Source organism: Heteronotia binoei, chromosome 3 (assembly GCF_032191835.1).
Source record: "Heteronotia binoei isolate CCM8104 ecotype False Entrance Well chromosome 3, APGP_CSIRO_Hbin_v1, whole genome shotgun sequence".
Taxonomy (NCBI): Eukaryota; Metazoa; Chordata; class Lepidosauria; order Squamata; family Gekkonidae; genus Heteronotia; species Heteronotia binoei.
This window is the reverse complement of record NC_083225.1, coordinates 102,883,740-102,907,804: the sequence shown is the minus strand read 5'-3', so window position 1 is coordinate 102,907,804 and position 24,065 is coordinate 102,883,740. Positions and strand designations below refer to the sequence as shown.

The window sequence follows — 24,065 nt, the reverse complement described above, 5'->3', positions numbered from 1 at the left end:
TCAGAAAAGTGTAGAAAATAGGAAACAGAAAGAAAGGGAAGGGTAAAGGCATCATACATTCTGGTCTTGTTTTTATAAATACTTTCCAGAGCCAAAGGGATATTTCTACCATATTTTCTTAAAAATATTCTCTCTTGTTATTTTTTTATATATATACATTCCATTTTAAAGTTGTATAATATAAATCTTTAGTCGTATTCTGATAACTTGCCAGTTTTTCCCAAAATGGATTTAAAAGTTTGCTTAAAGATGAATATTATATTATAAACACAGGAAAAAAGAAAAAGAAATCAGATTGCACCAGAGAATCTTAAAAGTCTTGCGTGTCCAACCAAACATAAAATGTAATCCAATTTTTTCTCGCATCTTCTTTAGATTTCCCAGCTGTCAGCTGGGATAGAAAGTTGAGTTCTGCAGTTTCCAAAACTTTCCCCACCAAGTCCATTTTCGAAGGGATTTCCTGACATTTCCATCTCTGTGCCAAAATGATTCTAGCTGCAGTGTTGAAGCGTGCCAACATGTGTCTAATTTCTTTAGAATAATCCTCTGGAAATATATTCAATTAAAAAAGTTCTGGTTTGAAATGTATCTGGGTTTTCATGATCTTCTGTAACATTTCATGTACCATTTTCCAGTAACCTTTCACCATCTCACATGTCCACCACATATGGTAAAAAGTACCAGTTTGTTTGGTGCACTTCCAACATTTATTAGACATGTTAGTATAAATCTTGCACAGTTTCTGTGGAGTCAAGTACCATCTATAAAACATTTTATAGAGGTTTTCTTTGAAAGTCACTGACCTAGTGAGTTTAACATTAAGTTTCCACAATCTTTCCCACTGTTCTAGTGAAATGTTATAACCAAAGTTTTTCGCCCATTGGCCATACAATCCTTTACAACTTCATCTTGTGTCTTCATTTGGAGTAGATATGCATACCGTTTAGAAATTAACTTTTCTTGTGGTCCCAAAAGAATTTTATCAACTAAGTATTGTTCATTAGTGAAGCCTATCGCCTTGTCTTTGACATATCTATATTCAACTTGAATTTTCATCCACCAATTCATTTTAATATCCATGCTTTCTAGTTCTTCTATAGTTTTCAGTTGATTATCTTTCCCCAACAAATCCTCATACCTGTAGTTCTGGTTTGCTTTTAAAAGATTTGGGTGAGTAAATGCTTCTACTGGCAAGACCCATCTTGGAACTTTTGAGTAAATTTTAAGTTTCAACCATAACCAGGTATGGTATAGAGATTTCCTAAACCAAGGATCCTTGAAGTAAGAGTGGCCTTCAAGTCTTTGATACCACAAATAAGCATGCCAACCCATAGTCAAATCGTGTCCTTCTAGTAACAATTGTGTCTTATCTTTCAACAACATCCAATCTCTTATCCACACCAATACAGATGCTTTGTAGTCAATGAGTGGAGATTTGAACCCAAGTTTCCCACATTTTGGTCTGGCACTCAAACTGGCTTTTGGTGTGCCTTTGCAATAAGTACCGTATTTTTCGGACCATAAGACGCACTCCCCCCCCCCCCAAAAAGTGTGGGGGGGAAGCGTGTGCGTCTTATGGAGCGAAGGTACCTTCCTCGGGGGAGGGGATCCGTTGCCTCCACCTCCAATCCTGGCGCTTCCCCCGCGCCTGCCTGCCTGGCTCCAGCTTCTTCCAGCAAGCGCTGGGATCGCTCCACGCTGCCCCCACCGCAAACCCAGCGCTCTGTGAGCGCTGGCTGCAGAGAGGGCAGTGTGCTTCCTCCGTGCCTGTCTGCCTGGCTCCAGCTCTGACGCTTACAGCAAACGCCAGGATCGCTCCCTCTGCCCTCCGATCCCAGTGCTTGCTTTGAGCATCAGAGCTGGAGCCAGGCAGACAGGCACGGAGGAAGCACCCGCCCCCAGCGCTTTGCGAGCACCTGTGGAGGGGGCAGCGTGCTGCCTCCGTGCCTGTCTGCCTGGCTCCGTGCCTGTCTACCTGGCTCCAGCTCCAGCTCCAGCTCTGATGCTTACAGCAAGCGCCAGGATCGCTCCCTCTGCCCTCCGATCCCAGCGCTTGCTTTAAGCATCAGAGCTGGAGGAAGGAGGAAGCACTGGGATCGGAGGCAGAGGCAGCGGATCGCCCCCCAGGAGGAAGGTGCGTCCTATGGTCCGGAGCGCCTTATGGTCCGAAAAATACGGTACTTCTGATACTGTGGTGGTGTGAAATAGTTATCAAGTGAATTAGCTACCATGCCTAGAACTTTCTAATCAAATGTATCATCTATTAATGTGAGTCAAGTTTATCCAACAATACTGCTGCTGTCCCTGTAAGAGGGTCTAGAAAGCTCTAACTTTTGGGACTGCTGTAGTGTTTCAGCACTTCTGTTCAGATGTGGGAGAACCTTTGACCTACGTTCTAAACCTATAGTGTCAAGCATCTTTCTGCTATTGTTGACCTGTTTCCTGAGTTTTCTAATATCCAAACCAAGCCCATCCAATGACGACGAAGGTGGGATCTTGTTGAGTCAGCCTATTGCCCAGCCGCACAAGCACCACGCACTGAGCTCCAGTGCCTCGTGCTCTCCTGCAACGCATCACAGCTGGGATCATGGCTGCGGCTCCAGGATCATTTAACATGTTCAATCCCTCCACAGAGGACCGGGACTCCTATCACTCCGAGTTCGAGTTCTTCTTGGAGGTGTCCAGAATCACTGCTGAGGACATGAAGAGGGTGACCTTCTTCCAGGTATGCAGAAGATCAACCTTTAAGATTGCTCGGCGGAGCTCTGAGCAACCGCATACCCAGCCATCATGGACAAGCTACAGAGTCACTTGCACTGAAGCCGTCCATCATCGCCACCTGCCATGCATTCTACGCCAGGAACCAGGCTGCTGGTGAGTCGATTACTGCATATGTGACTGCCCTCCTCCTCCAAGCTGCTTGCCACTGCAACTTTCACGATCTCAAGGAGGCCTTGCACAACCAACCAGCTTGTATGCAGCCTGAGGGATGAGTGACTGCAGCCAGGCCCAGGGCTAGGGGTGCCTGCACCCCTATGGCAAACCCGCTTCTCTGTCCCCCATTATTTGTGGGCATGCACTTATGACATCACTGTCACCTCCCACCACACCCCCCAGACTTTGCCGAGGCCTTCCAAGCCTCAGGAGACCTTGGCACAGGATGGCAGGGGCACGGGGCGTGGGGAGAGGGGATGCCTTGTGGTGCTGCTAGGCCAAGTGGCACCCTAAGCAGCTGCCTACTTGGCCTACTCCCACACGCCGGCCCTGACTGCAGCGCCGGATCATCGCCAAGCGAGATCCTACCTTCCAGGTGACCCTTGAGGAGGTCCTGGTGGCAGAGACCACTGAGAAATTTACTCATGAGCTCCGCCAGACAAAGACCACAAAGATAGCCGCCATCGCATCTGCACATCTGGTCACTCCATTGTCCACTTCTGAAGATCCACCATGCTGCCCGAAAGTACCCATAATACTGGGTGCCTGAGGCTGCGGTGACCTGAGCCTGCACCAGCTGCGGGGAACTGCATGAGCACTGCACCTGCAAATTCTGTGACGTCGCCTGCCACTCCTACACTTTACCCCAGCAAGCTGGGTACTCATTTTACCGATCTCAGAAGGATGGAAGGCTGAGTCAACCTTGAGCTGACTTCCTGAACCCAGCTTCCACCGGGATCAAACTCAGGTTGTGAGCAGAGCTTGGACTGCAGTAATGCAGCTTACCACTCTGCGCCATGAGGCTCCTTCTATGCCATTATACCCCTTCCAAGGTTGATATCTCTCCTCCCACCCTTGAGCTGGTGGCCTAAAGGAAAGTGATCGAAGATGTGTTCCCCCACTTTGGAGAAAGATGGGATACAAATTTAAGAATATAGCTGAAGATGGGAGGCAGATAAAAGATAGATTGTTGAATACCTGAAAAGAAGAGAATGAGGCAGGGAAAGGGCAGAGGATAGAGGGTTTGCTAAGAGAGAAAAAGGAAATAATGTACCCAGTGAGATAAAGGGGAAAGTGATGCCCCCCCCCCAGTTCCTTACCATGCAAATAGGCTTGGCCCAGCAGCCAGGGCCACACAACTGGGCCTTAGTTTTCCTAGGTAGAGGCTACAGGGGGGGCAGAAAAAGGTAGGTTGGCTGTTGGATAGGAAGTAGAGGAGACAGCCGGAAAAAACGAGGGAGGCTGCTGGGGCTTTCAGTGAGGGAAACAGTGAAAAGGAAATTAGATGTTTTAATTCACTTTCCTCCTGCCTTTCTTACACCAATGTGGCATCCCAGGAGGCCTCTCTCCAGCTGACCCCAGACCCAGGTCTGCTGTGTCACGTGCTCTCCAGTTCTGCCCTGGCAAAACGCGAAGTCTGTCTTTTTAGCCCAGCACTTATTTTTTATTCAGTTACAGAGGCATGGCTCTCGCCTGTCTCCAAAGCCAGTCACTGAAGCACCCAGCTTTCCCAAAAACACGCGCGCAGAGAAGCTGCAATCTCCACGCGAGCGTGTTGCTGCGCGCTCGGATGCGAAAGAAGTTCCCTTCGTCCGCCCTTTGCCGGAGAGCAACCAGGTGAGCAAGTGCGAGTCACCCCGCAGAGTCCGTCCGGCGTCCGAGGGCGTTGGGGAGAAGGCCGGCAGTGGCGCGCCTGCCTCCCGCGGGTTTTCGACGCCAGCGCCGGCGGCTGGTGTGTGCCGGCTTTGGGAAAGGCTCTTCCCTTTGGCTGCCCAGCCAGCCACCCCCGCCCACACACACTGGCTGCCTCACACGCACTTCGCTTTTCCAGCCGGCGGCCAGGCAGTGCTGCTGGGACTTCCTCTCCGGAGAAAGTGCGCGGAGACTGCCCTGGCCCTTCGGGTCGCCCTTCTCAGCCTGCCGCCGCCCCTCGGCCGAAGCTGCCTCCCCTCCCCAGCCCGTTCAGGTCCCAAGAAGGACAGAGACTCTGCCGGCGGGTAGGTGCTGCCAGCTGGGGGCTGGAGCCGTCATGTGACCAGGTCGGGCTACAGAGGATCCCCCCACGCCTCCGCCTCTGCACCATGAGTGAACTGGAGGCTGGGCAGCATCTACAGCGGGGGCGACAGGTAGAGTTCAAGCTGCTGCTCAGCCTCTTCTTCTACCTGTGTCTGGTCTGCACCAAAGAGATCGCTGCGCTGGCAGACTTCTCCGGTAAGCCAACGTGGCCTCTGGGCCATTTCTTCTCATCTCAGCATGCCCAATTGGCATTCCTTGACAGGGGGCACATAGAAGAGGGTATGGAGGGCAGACCTCCCTTGTTAATTCCCGTTAAGAGAGTCTCCAGAACTTCTTATCTGCATCTGAAGTGGGTGAAAATGGATTCAGCTGGAGTAGCCCTGTTGGTCTGAAGCAATAGGACAAAGTTTGAGTTCAGTGACCAACAAGGTTTAATTCTGGGTAACACTGGTCTGTGTGCATGCACAGTTCTTCAGCTACATTGAAAAATGTATTCTGGGGGTGGGGAGAAAAAAATAAAAATATATTTTCAGTGTATCTGAAGACCTATGCATGCAAAATCTTATACCAGAATTAAACCTTGTTGGTTTTAAAGGTGCCACTGGACTTGAAGTAAGAGATTCATATTATAGGAGTGTATGGTCAAACAGGCAGAATATTCAATAGGTGAAGGTTTTCATTAACATGAAAGGAAAGCATCACTGATCAGCTTTCTTCCTGTTATTCAGATGTGAAATGTTTCACAGCCTGAAGAAACAGGACTGATGCTGGTATATTTTGCTAAGAGAAAACCATATCCTAACTTGTCAGATTTTTCAATATATATATATTTTAATCTATAGCCTGGACTATAGAATAGGATCTTGCTTAGTGAACACAAAATATCACCAAGTCATAAAGAGAAGAATTCACTACTGGAGCTCTTTCCCAAAGGCTGCATCTCCAAAAGCATGTTTGGTTAGGATTAACTCCTTACTTGGGATGAAAATATATATTTGCATACAGGAGTATTTCCCCACAGATCACTTACAATGTAATAAATTACAGGGAACATCTCCCAGTACACCTGAACACAGTTTTATGTTGAAGAAGTAAATGTTGGATATATTCCATCAGTAGGGTACATACTCAGAATGGTGTTGTAGAAGATCCCCCACATTGCTTAGATCATTCTGTGTCTGTTGTGGTGCAGTCCTAATCTGCCATGTAAGCATGTACAGACATCTCAAGTGATCCATGGGGATTTAGCTACATTGAAGAACATGTCTGGAAAATGTCTTAAGTAGAAATGTCCAAACAACTGTTTGTTAGGTTTATATGTTAGTTTGCAAGGTTCTAGATTAGTCAAGGAGAAATCATGTGTGGGGGAGAGGAAATCTGCGGTCCAATTTTTAAAAGATGTAGTCAATGGTAAAAAAAAATGTCCAGAGGTGCACAATTTATGTCTTTTGTACTTGGTATCAAATAGATTTTGGGTTTGTTATTTTATTCTATGGATATGATTCTAAATATTATTGTAATTCACCTTGAACCAGAAAGAAAGATGGGGGTGGGGGGTTGATGTAGTTCTGGCTGCCTTGCTGTCAGGCGGTGTGGCCCAATATGCAAATAGTTTTCTGTTGGCCTATTTCTACAAAAAAGTCATGTGCAAAAAATTGTGACATTGGGGTGTGGCCCAATATACAAATGAGTTTCTACTGGGCTTTTTCTTTTTAAAAAAGTCCTGGATATAAGTGTTTGCATAAATAAACAAACATGAATTACATACTTCTTGACACAGTCTACACTTGCTTATGGCTTTTAAAAACCTGTTTCAATATATGCTTATGTTTGCTGAGTGAGGGCTTTAAAATATAAAGTTTTGCATATTAAAGTGGTTATGGCTTGGGACCAATGTGCCTAAAGGACCACCTTTATCAACCTACCTGCCCACTGTGTTCATCTTCTGAGGTCCTGTTTTGGATGTCCTCATCTTCTGAGATTAGCCAGGAGAGGGCCATATTGGTTGTGGTTATATATGGCATTCCCTCCACAATCCTTCCTTCCTGCCGTACATTTTTGCTGTTTTTGTATGTATATTTTAGTTTTGATTTTAATAGATTGAATAATGTGTTTTTGTTTGGTCCAATGGTTTTTAAGATAAGCTTTTACTATGTATGTTTTAAATTTGTTTCCTGCCTTGGTAGTCCTGATGAGGGCAGAAAGGCATGGTGTAAATTTGGTGTCTAAATAAATAATAAATAGTAGCTGTTCAGAATTAGTGAAGAATAAAAAGGTATTCATTAGTATACGGCAGTTATCCCGGCCCCCAATAAATGACATACAATACCTTTATAAAATAAAATCCTTGTACTATAAAAAGACAAAAGGCAGAAACTTTATATGGGTTGGTTATATTGGTGAGAATGTGCTGAATGAGTACGGGAGACTAGTCTTAATATGGTCATCTGTTTAAACCTTTTCTAGTTACTGTAATCTGAGTACTACACATCAGCAGACAAGCATGTATATGTTACTGTTCTGCTGGACATGTGAAGTAGAGGTAACATATAACCTTCTGGCCACAGATTAAATGAACAATATATTTTGTACTATGAAGACTGAGGCAAAGATGAGTCAACAGGAATTTTCAGATTGTCCTTTTCTGCACACAAGTAAAACAGATAAAAAGGTTGTACTCTTAGCCTTGAAAGGACCACATGTTGATTGAGGCTAGTAAGTAGGCTTTCCCATAAAAGGTAACAAGAGCATAATTCTGATCTCCCAGTTATATTATACAGTGATTTAAAAGGAAAGGCTAAATGGCTTAGCCGCAATGAGATGAAAAACTACTGAGGACTCTATTTTTCAGTATTATCAGGCAAAGGGCGAGAAGATTATATGGCTCATGTGCCAAATAGGAGGAACAGACTGATCAGTGGAAACTCCAGTGAGGCAGTTTTAGAACCAAGAGAGTGACCTCTGGCACTCTGACAAAAATGACAAATGTGCAGTAATGCTGAGAAGCTCAGTATAATAATACAAAACAAAAATACTTTCAAAAGACCATTTCAGAGGGTAACCATGTTGGTCTGCAGTAGAACAGCTAGATTTGAATCTAGTAGCAACTTGAAATACAACAGTATATGGGGGGAGGGAATATAAGCTTTTGGGAGTCAAATATCTGATGGAGCTTTGAAAGCTCATGCCCCCCAAATCATGTTGATCTCTGAGGTGCTACTGGACTTGAATCTAGTGGTTTCAAAATATTGTTATTGCTGTCTATTTTTAGTAGCAAAGGAGGGCAGCATTTCTTTTCTTTTGAAAACTTCTTACCTTGTTACAATTGTTCTTTACATCATCTGTTAAAATTTGGCTATGAAATCACCTAGGAGATTAATTGCTTGCCTGTTAGTGTAGCAGGGAAATAACGAGGCACACACACTGATTGAAAACGAGGTATTTTACTATTTGGCACCAATAGCAAGGTTCATTTGAGCATCAAGGCTCCCAAAAATAATGAACCCCGGACACTTCTCAAACCATCAGCTTTAAGCAAAAGCAAGCCTGCAAGCTGGCCCCTTACAGGTTATCTGATTCACTTCCCCCCTCCCCTTTCTCCCTGGTAGTTCTCCAGTGTGTCTGCTTATCTTTATTCAACAAGGAGTTTCCTGCTATCAATACACATTTGTGACTCACACCCATTTGGGCTGTCTGGCTTTAACAGTTTAGCAAATGCTCCTCTGAGGGGCCTCTCAACAGACACTCTAAATGTTGCATCAGACATTCTCTTTTGAAGGCACAAAACCATATTTTTATCTATTATTATTATGGGGGTATTCATTAATTATTCAGGGGTCTCCCCTTCATTAGCATTTAATAATATGCATTGTGGCCCGTAGCAAGATGCATCTTTTGTATGCCTGCTGGCATTGAAATGTTACAATCTGTATTCAGAATTTAACTTTTAAAGGCTAGTCAAAATGCATTTGACAGAAATTAATACGTGGTTAACACATAGTAAATATTAATCAATATACATATTAAAGTGATTACCATGAATGCTTTGCTACATTTTAATGCTTAGCAGCATTGTGTGTGTCTGTCTCTGTGCATATTAGACTTTTCCAGCAAAACTTCTCAGCCCAGAGTAAATGACAAAGCAATCCTTTATATATATATATATATATATCCATTTTACATTTTTCCCCCCAACCCACCCCCCTTAGTCTATACATCCTCTTCTTCTTCCAGCCAGGGACAAAGGACTTGAAGCTTCCACTGAATGTCCACTCTCCTTTCTTCCTTCGCCCATTTCAGGTAGGTCCACCACTTTTCTTTGATTCTTGATCTTCTTTCCTCCCATGATTCTTCTTGCGACATTATAGCAGCTATATCTGACTGGATAAAATCAAAGAGATAGTTATGCCAAGTTCTTTCCTTCCGTTTACTTTTATCCTTCCATCCTACCACTATTACTGCTTTACCCGCTGATATCATTGCTTTTAGTAAATCTTGATTATTCTTCCCTATTATCTCATTCCCTAATATACTCATCTGCATTAATTCAAAGTTAATTCTCGGCTCTACCTGAAAGAATTTCTTTATCATTCCCACTACCATTTCCCATAATTTCTTGGCCTCAGGGCACTCCCACCACATGTGGGTGTACCATCCCTTCTCTTTCTTACAGTGCCAACACTTAGGGCTCAACCCAGGAAACGTATTGGCGAAAGTAGCCGGAGTTCTATACCATTTGGTGAAAAATTTCAGTTCCAATTCTCTAACCTTATGGATCTTAACTTTTTTTAAACCTTCCGTTATCTTCTCCCCTGTTGGTTTCGTTATTTGGCCTTCTGAACTCCATGTCCGTTGAAGGTAGCTTATTGCTCCTTCGTTGCCTGAATTCATACTCCTGTATAAGATGCTTACTAATCCTTTTTTTGTTTTTCCCATTAATTTGTAAAACATTTCCATAGGTTCAGCCATTTCGGCTGCCATTTCTTCCAAACATTTAACCCATTTTTCCTTGGTCCCACATTTAAATTAAGTTCCTTCGCCCCCATGTTCGTAAAGATGCCATGTTTTCCTACCCCATTATTAGCTTCATTCTCAAACCTTATCCATTTCTGATCCCTTTCCTTCTCTATCTCTAATAATGCCTTAAGCTGAAATGCTTCATAGTAATTAATTGTATCTGGAACTCCCCATCCAAGTTCCGATGGTTGTATGCTAATTTTTTTGGGATTCTAAGTTTCCTACTTCCAAATATCCATTCCCTTATTTTAGTGTTCCAGTTAATCATTTTATGCTTATCTAACTCCAATGGTATCGTTTGAAAAAGGTACAACAACCTTGGCATCCAAAACATCGATACACTCTTTATTCTAGTGGTTAAACTCATCGTCCTTTTCCCCCACTGTTGCATATCCCTCTCTAGCTTCTCCCAGATTTTTTTATAATTTCCCTCCACAATCCTGTTAACATTTTTATAGATTTCTATCCCTAAATATTTAAATTTCTTAACTCCCATCCCCATATTAGTTATCCTATTAATTTCTTTCCTTTCTTTCAAACCAACATTAAAGTACATTATTTCTGACTTTTCCATATTTATTCTTAACCCTGATATGGCTTCAAAATCCTCTAATATAATTTCCGTTTCCCTAATGGCTTCTTTCAAGTTAGATATTGTCATAATTATATCATCTGCAAACAAGTTGATTTTTATTTCCTCCTCTCCCATTCTACAGCCTTCTATTCTCCCTGAATTCCTAATTCTTTCTGCTAATTGCTCTATTGCCATTATAAATAAGGATGCCTCACCCCTCTCTCAATTGAGAACTGATCCGTATGTCCATTATTTACTCTTACCACTGCTGACCCCTCCCTATAGACCTCTTGAATGGCTTTTAAGAATAGTGGCCCAATCCCACACTTCTTCATTATGGACCATAAGAATTCATGGGACAGCGTATCAAATGCCTTGTATACATCTAATTTAAGCAAGGCAAGTTGCCCCGAATGTTTATGGTACAATACATTTAAAATATTCCTTATAGAATGTGCAATACTCCTATTCTTCACAAATCCATATTGATCCTCTTTTATTATATAAGGTAATATGTTCCTTAGTCTATTTGCTAAAACTTTAGCAAATATTTTGTAGTCCTGGTTAAGTAGACTTATTGGTCTATATGAACCCACTTCCCGAGGATCTTTCTGAGGTTTTAATATTATAGTTATTTCAGGCATTCTCCAAGAGTCGGGAGCTTCCCTCCCCTCAATATAGCATTGAACACTTGTTGTAATTCCGGGATCAGTAACTCCTTCATCTCCCTATAAAAATCCGCAGTAAAGCCGTCTGGCCCCGGGGATTTACCCACTTTTAAACTGTTCACAACTTCCTCTATTTCTTGAACTGTTATTTCCTTCTCCAAACTCTCTTTATCTATGTCTTTCAACCCTTCTCCACTTTTTTAAATATGTTCCATTATATCCCTCCTGGCATATAACTCTTTATAAAATTCTTGAAACGCTTGCCTAATTTCTCTCGGGTTCTGCGTGACCTTTCCTTGTCTTCTTATACTTTCCACCTTTTGCTTTTCTTTCCTAGTCTTGAAGTAATTAGCCTGTCTCCTAACTGAATTTATTGAATCTCTTTGAAACTCATTTCTTACCATGGTTTATTTCTTCTATAATGCCCTTGAATCTATAAAGTCCAATTGTTTCCTAATCTCTTCGATCTTTTTTTCCCTATCAGGGCAGAATCTAATACCTTGACTACTCTGCAGTGCACCTAATTCCTGTAGTTTCTGTGTCTTATTAGTGTGGTAGGACCCCCAGATTGATAGCTCCAATAATCTATAATCAAAGTGTGAGCAGAAATGCAAGCTTAATAAAGGCAGACACAAGAGGCTTGTATTAGCAATGAAAAGCAGAGCTTTCAGAAAAGAGGAACTAGCTCCTCTATGCCTTAGCTTAGCTGCAGAGAACATAGTTGCACAAGGTAACCGCAAAGTACAAGCTGACCGCAGAAGCAGGAGTCAGAGTTGTTTACCAGAAGGGAAAGGAGCTGGAAAGCCCCTAAGAATATGTACCCAGTATTCTCCCCCTGCACCCCACATAGGGAGAAACCAGATAAGACCAGAAAGGCCGGATGCCCTGACCACAGTGACCTCGAGTAACACCCAGTAACAGTACTAACAAGACCGAGTCCCCTTCCGAGTCCCCTTTCCTATGACTAAATATGGGCAGAGAACACCTACTAGGAGGGTGTCACGAGGGACAAGAGAAACGGGTATCGGGCCTAGATGGGGGCCTAGATGGGGAATGATGATGTATGTATTATATGAAAAGAGGAAGTATGTTTGAGGCTCTGAAGGCCTATAAAAGCTGTGATTTTTCTATGCTTGTTGCCCAGTCTCTCTTGGGAGTCTGGCGCCCGTGTGCAGAGGGCCCGTGCACGTTAAATAAAGAAGCTGTTTCCTGATCTTGTCTCCGGTCTCTGCGATTGCGTCAGCTGAATTGGTAACGTATAAATAGGGTTTTTCCCGCTACATAATTTGGCGAGCCAGCCAGGAGGGGCATTTAGCCCCTTCTATTAGCCCGGCCAACCAGGGCTGGTGGCAGGGGGGATCAGAGCAGCGGTAAGGAGCTCCCAGCCCCTTTTTTGGGCTGACCGTCCCTCTGTCTACCCTGTCCCTGCCTAGGTTTCAGTCGTGGCCTAAATTAAACTAGGAGAACGAGGCAAACAGGAACCAGCTTCACGCCTTGGGCATGAGGTAGCGGCAGATTTAGGCCCTTGTGCCCAACGTGATAGATTTCCTCTACGTGACATAATTTGAGAATTGTAGTGAATCCCTCCATATGAGATTGTCTTAAGTCTCGGAGGAAGGCGTGCCTGATCAACACGCAGCAGCATCCAAGGACCTGCGGAACAGGGAAGGGCGGTGTCCCTTCTGACTGCAGTATTCCAACGATTGACTGCATGTGTAAATTGGTATTAGAAAAAAGGGGAAAAGTATATTTGAGGAAGTGGTTTGTCCGGACTGTGTGAAGTGTGTGTGGTGTGTGAACGAGACGATATCTGATATCGAAGTGAACGGGACGCACAAGTACTCCGTTTCCGGCCCGGGCGACCGCGGCCGGCGAGGAAAGTGCGGAAGCGAGTTGCCTAGGCTCCTATATGTGGTCACCCTCCCCTGTCTGTGTGTGTTAGTTGTCTTGTCTGTTTGAGGAAGTGGAATGGGAAATTGGGAAAGCGCCAGACCCACAAGCGAGGTAGCTCTCTTCGCCAGTATTGACGTGACATTGGCCAGAGGCCAAGACCAATTTCTCACCCGCCCCTTCCGCATTTGTGTCCAAAATACTTGGCTTGTCTGAGTAACCAGGAGAAAGTCACAATCTGGGGGACGCCCCTGGTTGTATGATTGCCTCCCTGACTGGTCTGAGTGACAGGAAAGCCTGGAGCCCTCCTGGAAGGTTCCAGAAGATGGTTAGTCTTTGGGTTGATATCCCTGGCGCATTAGCCCGCCACTGGCAGCATACTTTGTGTCCCCATTATCGAGTCCAGTTGTGGACTGGGACCTGTCAGACCACTACGGCCTGGCTGATTGAGCGTAACACCAAGAATCCCAGCGGTAGTTGGAACAACCACTGGGCACGGTGGTACTTTCTCAGGCAAGAAGCAGGAGATTGCATTCATGCCTGGGAAATCAAAAGGCGAACTGCCCGCCCGCAGAGCAGAATACTGGGCCCGTTTGTTGGCCCAGGACCCATTAGCTCTGGAGGAGTTTCGCTTGCAAAGTTGCCAACAGCGCTTTGACAAAAACGGTCCACCCAATCCCTCATCCAACCCCCTTCCAGAACTTGCCTGGTGGATTAATGCTTTGGATCAAGGGTGGGACCCCCTTTGATACAAAGACGATAATTGAAAACTACCTTGGTGAGTAAATGGCATAAGTCCCTAGGCTCACATCCCAGGGGCACTGATTCTCTGTTGGTGCGTCCCAAGACACCATAGGCACAATATTGGCTTGTGGAAAGGGGTGGGACCGGTTTATGATGTTCAAGAAGTTGAATGATGCCCTGGAGTTCCGAGATGCCCAGGAAAACCTCGCAACGAGAAAGGAGGCCCATGGTGAAGGCGGAGAACCTCAGTATGGACTAGAACAAGTTGGTCTCCGATCCCAAGGCCCACCAAGAAGTATGCAACCACCCCTGTTACACGACAGGCGTGCCTGGCACCACGGAATTGGCCACCGCATGAATTTCTACCCCGATGAGTGTCCAGCCACCCCTCCCCAGGTTCGGGAGAGAGGGAGAGGAAGAGGCCGAAGCAGAGTGCTCGACCCCCACTGGCAGATGATGAACGCACCTAGGGTCATGAGAGTAGCCACAGGATGGTATCTCGCCCCCTACAGGTGGGGTCCTGTAGCTTGGAACGAGGTCTCAGACCTAAAGACTGTAGCCGAAATTGCGCCAGAGAAAGATGGCCATGAAAGCACCGAGGGCCCGGAAGAAGCAGCTGGCCTGGTCCCAGAACAAGATGTGCACCCGCAGGAGCCTCTTCAGGTGAAAGAAGAGACCCCCCAGAAGGAAGAGAGCCCAGAAGGAAGCCTGGAAGAAAATCCCAGTTGCTGAATTTCGTGTGCAGTCGCAAAGGGGGGACCCTCTGAAGTGACTTTGAAGTGATTTTGATTTATTTGAGTTTTGATGTTTGCAGCCATTCTCTTCCTTTGCTGAAGCAACAGCTCTGTGTAGGAGATTTGTTCGTCTATGAAGCAAATGTTCGAGTAGCCCAAGAAGAAGAAGGTAGGGTAATCCCTGGGAAAGTTGAGGGATTATGATGTGTCACAAGCTAGTTTTGGCCTGACACATTGCCTAGTGCCTTGTTTATACTGAAATGCTTAGCAGAAGTAAATAGGCCTAAAAGATTCAAATCCTCTAGGTTCTGTCTATGAGAAGCCTTTAGTGAAAGCGAATGAAGGAAGTGGCATATGTTATGATAGAAAATAGGCTTGCCTTGAGCCTTGTATTGTTTTGACTATGCAATCTAATCAGAGTTTTCTAGATAGGCTTTCCAGATGCCGTTCGCCCCCGAATCTGGTTGTTTGAAGGCCAACCTCTGAGTACCACTTACCGGAAATAGTGGAGCTCACAGGCAGCCCCCTCTGGACCCTTGCCTACCGGCACGGCTGGGTTCACAGGGTTCATCCCCTCTGAGCTCCACCTACCGGCAACGGTGGAGTGCACAGGGAAGAAGACCTCCTCGTCGCAGCAGAAGAACTGAAGATTATGTATTTTGAAGTATTGTATTGTTTGATGTAGGATCTAAGTCCTCTGTTGCACCCTACGCAGGCATAGTCTTCATAGTGCTATTTACCTATGCATTGGAAGGGCATGTGCTCGGTGGCTCACTTAACACTAGCAACACCGTGAAGATATCATAGCCCATGAAGTTCTAAATTTAGGGTACCCCATCCAACCATTGGGGCCAGCAGACTAAAAGACGGAAAAGGTCCTGGGGTACTGGAATTTTAGATGTTTTACGCTCTGTGTTCCCAGGGTGAGGAGTCTATGATTTGCAGATCTATACAAGAAACCTGTCCCAAATCTTACAAGAAGGCCTTGAGAAACAGCCTCATCTCTGTTCACACTGCAGAAAGAGGTTGATAGCATAGCTAATGTTGTGCTCCAGAACCGAAGAGTGTTAAATCAGTTACTTTCCGAACAAGGCGGGACATGTGCTTATCTGGGAGAAGTATGTTGCTTCTATGTTAATGAATCAGGTAAAATCCTCAGTGGAGTTAAGATCTTACGAGGACTGGTGAAAGAAGCACAAGGAGCAGATACAGCTTTTAACTCAGGAGCTGGCTTGTTCAAATGGCTCACCAGCTGGCTCCCTGATTTTGCCTGGCTGAAAGAAGGTTTTATTGCTTTCCTTATATTCATTTTGGTGTGTATTATTGTGTATGGTTGTATCAGGTGTGTGCCCTCGATAGCTTCGCGCAAAGCTCAGAATGCCTACCCCATATATAGGACCCCACCCCGCAGAGAACCAATATATGAAGAGATGAAAGCTGTTAGATCGCAATGCATTTAGGGTCAGGGAAACTGTGAAATCTCAAGTTCCCCTGAAAGGAGGGAGATGTGGTAGGACCCCCAGATTGATAGCTCCAATAATCTATAATCAAAGTGTGAGCAGAAATGCAAGCTTAATAAAGGCAGACACAAGAGGCTTGTATTAGCAATGAAAAGCAGAGCTTTCAGAAAAGAGGAACTAGCTCCTCTATGCCTTAGCTTAGCTGCAGAGAACATAGTTGCACAAGGTAACCGCAAAGTACAAGCTGACCGCAGAAGCAGGAGTCAGAGTTGTTTACCAGAAGGGAAAGGAGCTGGAAAGCCCCTAAGAATATGTACCCAGTATTCTCCCCCTGCACCCCACATAGGGAGAAACCAGATAAGACCAGAAAGGCCGGATGCCCTGACCACAGTGACCTCGAGTAACACCCAGTAACAGTACTAACAAGACCGAGTCCCCTTCCGAGTCCCCTTTCCTATGACTAAATATGGGCAGAGAACACCTACTAGGAGGGTGTCACGAGGGACAAGAGAAACGGGTATCGGGCCTAGATGGGGGCCTAGATGGGGAATGATGATGTATGTATTATATGAAAAGAGGAAGTATGTTTGAGGCTCTGAAGGCCTATAAAAGCTGTGATTTTTCTATGCTTGTTGCCCAGTCTCTCTTGGGAGTCTGGCGCCCGTGTGCAGAGGGCCCGTGCACGTTAAATAAAGAAGCTGTTTCCTGATCTTGTCTCCGGTCTCTGCGATTGCGTCAGCTGAATTGGTAACGTATAAATAGGGTTTTTCCCGCTACATTAGCATACCATTCTTTTTAAATTTCTTTCTCCTTCATCATACAATGTCCTCTTAACACTACCTTTGCTGCTTCCCACAGGATATCTGTGGCCACTGTTCCCTTATTTTCTCTAAAATATTGTTTCACTTGATTTTCCATATATTGTCTATTTTCTTTTTTTTAATAAAACCATACTGTTAAATCTCCAGGTCCTTCCAATTTGCTCATTTTTTATCACCAATTCTATATTCAGTGGAGCATGATCTGAAATCCATATTAGATGGGTTGTTACTTTCCTCAACTCCCAATTATTTGATTTTTAAATAAATATATAATCAATACAAAAGGCTGTCTTGTGTCTACTTGATAAATGTGTCGGCTTTGGAACCAAGCCCAAGGTTTCATGCGCTTCTACCAAGTTCCTTTTCCACCGAACCTCCTTCTCCTTAGTCATATCTATGTTAAAGTCTCCTGCTATAATAACTTCTCACTCTGAGAATCTCTGAACTTTTTGCATAACTTTATTCAAAAATCTTCTCTGTCCTGTGTTTGGGGCATATATATTTATCAAAGTTATCACTCTGTTTTGAAACCTACCTTTAACAAATATCTCCCTTCCCTATCACTAATGAGATCTAATATCCTAATATCAATCCTTGTATGTACTAAAATTGCTACTCCTCTCGTCTTAGTTCTGCTTCTAGCTTCAGCCAATACTTTCCACCCTGGGTGTTTAATCAATGGTTTAGTGTCGTCCTTTGCCTTATGTGTTTCCTGTAAGTACATTATATCTATATTTTGTTGTTTTGCCATTCTTGTTAATCTATATCTTTTCAGGTCTGAACTTAGTCCATTGACATTCAGTGAAAGCATTTTCAAAGAAATCATTCCCTTTCACTCCCTTCCCTGGCTGGATAACAAGTCCTATTATGCTTCTCCCCTTTCTCCCTCCCACACCCTTCCCCCCTAATCTTCCCCCTCATCCCCCCTCCCCTCTTCTGGTATAGGGCTCGCATTTGGGTTGATCTCTCCACCCTCCCTATACCTTTGGGTGGGCACACCTCCCCCCCTCCTGGATCTTTTATTGTTTCCTTCATTTAAGACCGTAACATCCCCTCCCTCTTATTTATGGGGTACTTCCCTTTTTTTAGAAGTTCCTCCTTCTCCTTTAGACGTCTTATAGTCTCGTCCTCTGTCATTTCTCCTGACGTGTAGAAGGCCCCTCCTCTGGTTCATCGACATTAAACTCTTTCTCTGGTTGAGTTCCTGTTTCCCCTGGGTCCAAACCCATCTTCTCCAAGAGTTTCTTTGCCTTAGCTGGGTTCCTTGCTGTGAGTCTTTTGCCCTCTTTATAAATTACAATAGTGGCTGGGTAAGCCCATGTAAACAATATCTTGTTCTGAAAGAGTTTGTCTGCAAATGGCTTCATTTGTCTTTTTTCTTCCAGTGTCTCACTACAAAAGTCTTGTCTTACAAATACCTTTTTCCCTTTAAATTCCAGTCCCTTCTTTTTCGTCAAAGACAAAAACACTTGCTGCTGCACTTTTTCTCTTGTGAATTTAATAATTACTGGTCTAAGGTCTCCTCCAGATCTTCTGGATCTCAACCTATGAACTCTTTCTACATGGTCAGCACTAATTGCTACTCCTGTTTGTTGTTCCGAAAGCCATTTTATCATCCCATCTTCCAAGTGTCGTGAGTCAGTGTCTTCTGAAATACCATGGACGATAAGGTTTGCTCTGTCAGAGAGGCTCTTAATCTGTTCCTTTAAATGAGTTATATCCTTCTTATTTGCCGAAGCTGTCTTATCTGCCTTATTGGCCAGCTGCCTAATATCTTGCCGTTCCTTGTTTATCTGACTGACTTCATTTTTTATTTCAGCAACAGTTTCTTCTATCTTGTTCTGAGATTGTATCATTAATGCCTGAAATTGTGCTATTTGTTCTGAAAGCTGTTTCACTGTAGTGGCAGCCATTTCTCTGCTGCTAATTACCACCTCTGTTCCTTATCTGTTTTGCAAATACTCCCTTTTTCTCACTGCTGGCTCTCTTCTGAGCACGCCTTTTGCCTCTTTGACTTCTCTAGCCTCACTGTCAAATATTGTGACCCCAAAAACTTCAATATTTACTTATCTTTCGGTCTTAATCTCTTTTCTTATCCGGAGAGGGACGAGCCAAGGCTTCTTCCTCTAGAGCGTGCGCATTCCACCTTCAATTACAGAGCAATCCTAAACAGGTCTCCTCAGAAGTATTTTAATCATTGCGACTCACTGCAAAGGAAGTGCCCATATTATTGCAACCTCTAATCATTCTCAAGGGGCCACAAATTTTGTCTGAATGTCATGTGTGTTTTTGTATCCCTGCTTGGCAAAGGTTGGTTAGTGTGTATATTTTGTAACCACCCTTCCAGCATAGGACAATCTTGTTTTACAGTACGTACTTAAGTGCAAAGTTAGGTTTCCACCCTAGTGTGCCATTTTTTTAAAAAGTTGCAGTTATGTTCAGTAATAACATTGTAAGGGCATTTAAATGTAAATATGGTATACATGTAAATATGGTATACATATATATTTAAAATGTTACTGGCTTGACCAGCAGTTACTGTTAGAACTGCATTCATTTCTAGGAATATTTCTAAAATACTAGGAAAAATCAGCCAGGTGACTCAATACTAAAATCCTGTATGAACTGGAATTTGTGGATTTATTTATTTATTTAAGATCCGCTTAGCATCCTGCTAAGACCTACTGCAGCTAAATTAGGGTTTGTTACCTGATACCCAAGTACAATGGTACTACCTGGTATCCAAGCGCAACATATCCCCACATCACAAGCAGTTTCATTTATTGTCGCCAAATTAAATAAGTTCCTGAATGAAAACCTTTCAAGAGCTTCTAGTTCAAATCTGTTTAAATTCAAGTACTGAATTAGCTGGTTTGTGGATTAGAATCATAGTACTGGTCAGTACAGTAATAAAATTGCATTGAACTGAACGTTGCAACATTATTTTATGAGTGCCTAAAGACAGTAGTGTTTGTACCAGTGCAAACAAGTTTATACTCAGCATCTGTTAAAGTTTGATAGCTTGTGCAATATATTTCAGTCTCACTACCCCTTATCCTATTTTTGAATTTGGTCCATGAACATGTGATGATTATCAGCATCTGCTGGTTATTTTCCCTTGTGTGCCTTGCTAGCTACTACCCTCCACTCCTGGGAGTCCAGAGCACCAGTTTGATGTAGTGGTTAAGTACATGGACTCTAATCTGGGAGAACTGGGTTAGATCCCCCAGTCCTCCACATGTAGCTGCTGGTGTGACCTTGGGCCAGCCACAAATTCTCAGCAGAGCTGTTCTCTCAAGAGCAGTCCTTGAAATAGCTGTCAGCTCCACTTACTTTTCAGAGTGTGTGTTGTGGGGGGGAGGAAGGGAAAGGAGATTGTAAACTGCTCTGAGAGAAGGGCAGTGTATAAATCCAATCTATCTCTTCTTCCTCTCTTCTTTATTTGGGGAGGGAAGATGTCAGGAGGCCATTGAGATGCTGTGACCACCCTCTCCTCCTCCTCTACTATCCTGCCTTTCCCACAAGCAGGCTCAGGGCAGGTTACATTAGTCCTCTAGTGGCCAGGTCATGGGCAAGATACAGACATTCAGTCTTTGTGTTGTTGTGGTGGTGGTGGTAGAGAACCCATTGTTCCAGCCTTTTCCAGTGCCCCATCATGAAGACATGAAAATATTAGGAAAGAGGTGATGGTTTCTTAAATGTGATGATAGTGGAGAATGAAACACAGGTCTTATTGAATAGGATCGGTTGTAGGCTTCCCAACCCCACCCCCCCGCCCTGGCGGGGGACCCCTGGATTTTCAGCCTCCTCCCCCGCTCTCCAAATATCCAGAAGCGGGAGGGGGGACGGCGCTTCCCCCTCACAGCGCCCAGCCGCTGCTGCCGCCGCAACACCAGCGCAGCGCCGCCACCACCAGCTCTGCTGGCACAGGCACAGGCAGCCGCCACCGCCATCACCACGGCTGCAGCCCGAGCTACAGGCTGCCAGTGCCTGAGGAGAGCGGCGGAGGGTCTCCTCTCCCTCCGTCCCATCAGGCCCCGGTCACTCTGCAATTCATCCTCCAGTATGAACTACAGACCCCAGCATGCTGCGCGACTTTGGAAGGATAAAAGGGAAATAGCCCTCCTCCTCTTCCCGGCCACCCTAAGAAAGGAAGGGAACGATCTGAATGTGTCAAATGAACAGAGGAGGAGGGAATATCTGGAAACACACCCAAGCGTGCCCTTGCTCACCAAAACAGATCTGAAAACAGGTCTGTGCAAAATCTGTCCGACACCCGATGCAAATGCAATGACGCTGCAAGCGCACGCTTTTGCTGACCGGTGCATGTATTCAAGCGGCGCCAGTCAGGCTTTCACAAATACAGTCGCAATGCAAGCAAGCTGCAGAACAATTCCGGGTCTGCGGCTAGGGTTGCCAATCCCCAGCTGGGGGCAGGGGATCTCCCAGTTTGGAGACCGCCCCCCCTTTGATCCTGCCTTCTGGGAGGGACTTGCGAGATTTTTTTTTACAATAAATACCAATTGCCCTTTCCTTCTGAGGAGCGGCTGTCGCTGGGAAGGAGCGATCGGGAAAGTCAAAGGGAGGAAAGGTAAAACAGAAAAACAACAACCCCATGCAAGGCCCCCCCCCCCCCGGTCTGAGGCTGCCAGTTACAGGCCGTTTTCCAAATCGACGCCCCCAGGTTGAGAGGGAGCCTAGGATCTTTTTGCCCTTGACCCCGAAGAGAAGCTAAAACCGGCATGAGGAAGCCCGCGCCTGCCTGCACTCTTTGCTTTCTTCCTGAGAAGGAAGCCATCCACTTTCTTAACGCTTACAAGATCCAGGTAAAGTTAGAGAGTCCAGTGGCTCCTTTAAGACCAGCAAAGTGCTATTCAAGGTATGAGCTTCCGTGTGCACGGCATGCACACCTCAGACACGCAAGGTCCGGGTAAATAATTTTAAAAGCACATTATGCGGTGGAAAAAAGGCCAGCAAGGCATGGCAACCAGCCAGGCAAGACTGCCTCCCTAGCAAGAGAGAGCATGTGACTTACCAGACTGGGGAGGGAACTGACTGCTGGGCATTCATTATTCCCTATGGAAACCAATTCCCAAAGGGAATAATGGAGAATTGATCAGCGGGTATTTGGTACTCTGGGGGGGGGCTGTTTTTTGAGGTAGAGGCACCAAATTTTCAGCATAGTATCCGATGCCTCTCCTCAAAAGCCCCTCCAAGTTTCAAAAAGATCGGACCGTAGAGTCCAATTCTATGAGCCCCCAAATAAGGTGCCTCTATCTTTTATTAATTCCAAGGAGGCAAGGCATTGAAAAGGTGTGTGGTCCTTTTCAATGTGATGGACAGAACTTCCTTTGGAGTTCAATTATGCTTGTCACAACCTTGCTGCTGGCTCCACCCCAATGTCTCCTGGCTCCACCCCCAAAGTCCCCAGATATTTCTTGAATTGGACTTGGCAACCCTAATCAGTTGTGGAAGAAGATCTGATAACAGTACAGAAGAATGGGATTGCCAGTATTTTTATTCAGCTAGTGCTCTTGTACCTTGAATGCTGCATGACAGATAAAGAAACAAGGGGTACAACCATTCCCATTTCTGTGTTTTCATGTTGTGCCTGTTACACTGCTGTTCATCATGCACTCCACTGTGTATTGGATATTGATATCATCTATTAAATTAGGGAAAGTTATTAAGTCAGTGGGTTACCCATAATTTCAAAAGATGAAATTATTGTTTTTCATGTAGGAGTGGATAGTGGAGGTGCTAGTGTCACGCTTCCCTGACAAACCTCTCTTACAGGAGCACACTGAGATATTCCTGGTAGTGTTTGTGTTTAGGGTTACAGGGCAGGTTCTGAGAAGATTAGTGATATTTATTTGTTCTTCAGTTCTTTGTTCTCCTTAGCTGTTGGGTGTTTGTGGTTTGTATAAAGATATCACCAAAGTTTCTTTCAGCAAATTTCCACTTGTGTGTTTCTAGTTACCTAGGCATCGGTTGTAGTTGTGTTGCTCCATGCCACATTTTAAAATGAAGTGTACCACAAGTGTATCATTATGCCGGCATAATTATTTTATATTGGCATAGCATTGTGCTCCAGCACAAAATGGTTTAGGAATGATCCTATATTGCCCACTGGATGTAAGTCAAGATTAGAATCACTCTCCAAGAAATATTCTTTAGGACTGAGGTATTAAGTTATGATTCAAAACTACTTATTTACATTCCAGAGCCATCTCCATCACTGGGGCTATTTTGGACATATTTTGTGAACTACAGTCTAAAAAATCAATCCTATACAAGTCTACCAGAATCCTACCTGTCTATTTAACTGGCGCTTACTACCAGAAAGGTGTCTTTAGGATTGTACAGTAAATAACTTTGAAAATCAAAATAATATATGTATGTAAATTATGTAGACTCTGTAACAACTCCTGCTTACAGCTTCAACAAGAAAAATTAGCCATTTCCACATAGGTTATTTGCCCCTTATTTGGTGCTGTTGGGAAGCATGTTATTTTCCTGCTTGGCTACGGTGAAGAGTTGCCAGGCTTTTCTGCCAGGAGTTGGGGGGCACCTTGGGTGATGGCGTGGAATTATTTCTCAAAAAAAACCTGGTAGTGATATTAGTCCTTTCTTGGAATTGCTGGGAAATAGAGCATTGACAATTCCTAGAGAGGACTGATGTAACTTCTGGGTTTTTCCTGGAAGTAATGCTATGCTCCTTGTTTCTATATATTTTTTCTCCTGCTGGCTGATAACAGGCATTGGACATGGGGGATATCCTACCCCACAGTTGCTTTCCCTCCACCATTGGGGGATTTTTTGTTTTTTAATCATCCCTAAAAGTTATATTAATATAACATTATAACGATATGTATACTATGTATGATTTTTTTAAAAACATGAAAGCTGAGAATTCAGTCTAGTTCCTTTCATTGAAGAGATGTAAGGAGAAAGGTTATCATGGCAATGAAAAGGTCCCCCTCCTTTTTGAACCTATGGGCGCCAATGGAATTTTGAAAGGGAGTGGAGGACCCCACCCCAAAATGGCTGCTGTGGGAGTTGGAACAAAATGCTAAAATGGCTGTCACATAAAATGGAACCAAATGCAAATATCTTCATTCTCATTTTGTATCCATGGGAAACTCTTTCATTTGAATGAGAGGAGCCAATAATCAGTCTTACCTTACAGTGGCTCCTCATACTTTCTG

At 44.4% G+C, this 24,065-nt stretch overlaps 1 protein-coding gene across 1 annotated transcript in view; it reads left to right on the top strand.

Moving 5' to 3' along the window:
* Positions 1–4,555: 4,555 nt before the first annotated feature.
* The window catches only part of EVA1C (eva-1 homolog C), a 118,149-nt gene continuing 98,639 nt past the window's right edge, over positions 4,556–24,065 (top strand). The window contains exon 1 of the mRNA XM_060234323.1: positions 4,556–5,145. Coding sequence (XP_060090306.1) covers positions 5,016–5,145 — 130 coding nt within the window. The 5' untranslated portion in view covers positions 4,556–5,015. The remainder of the gene's footprint in view (positions 5,146–24,065) is intronic.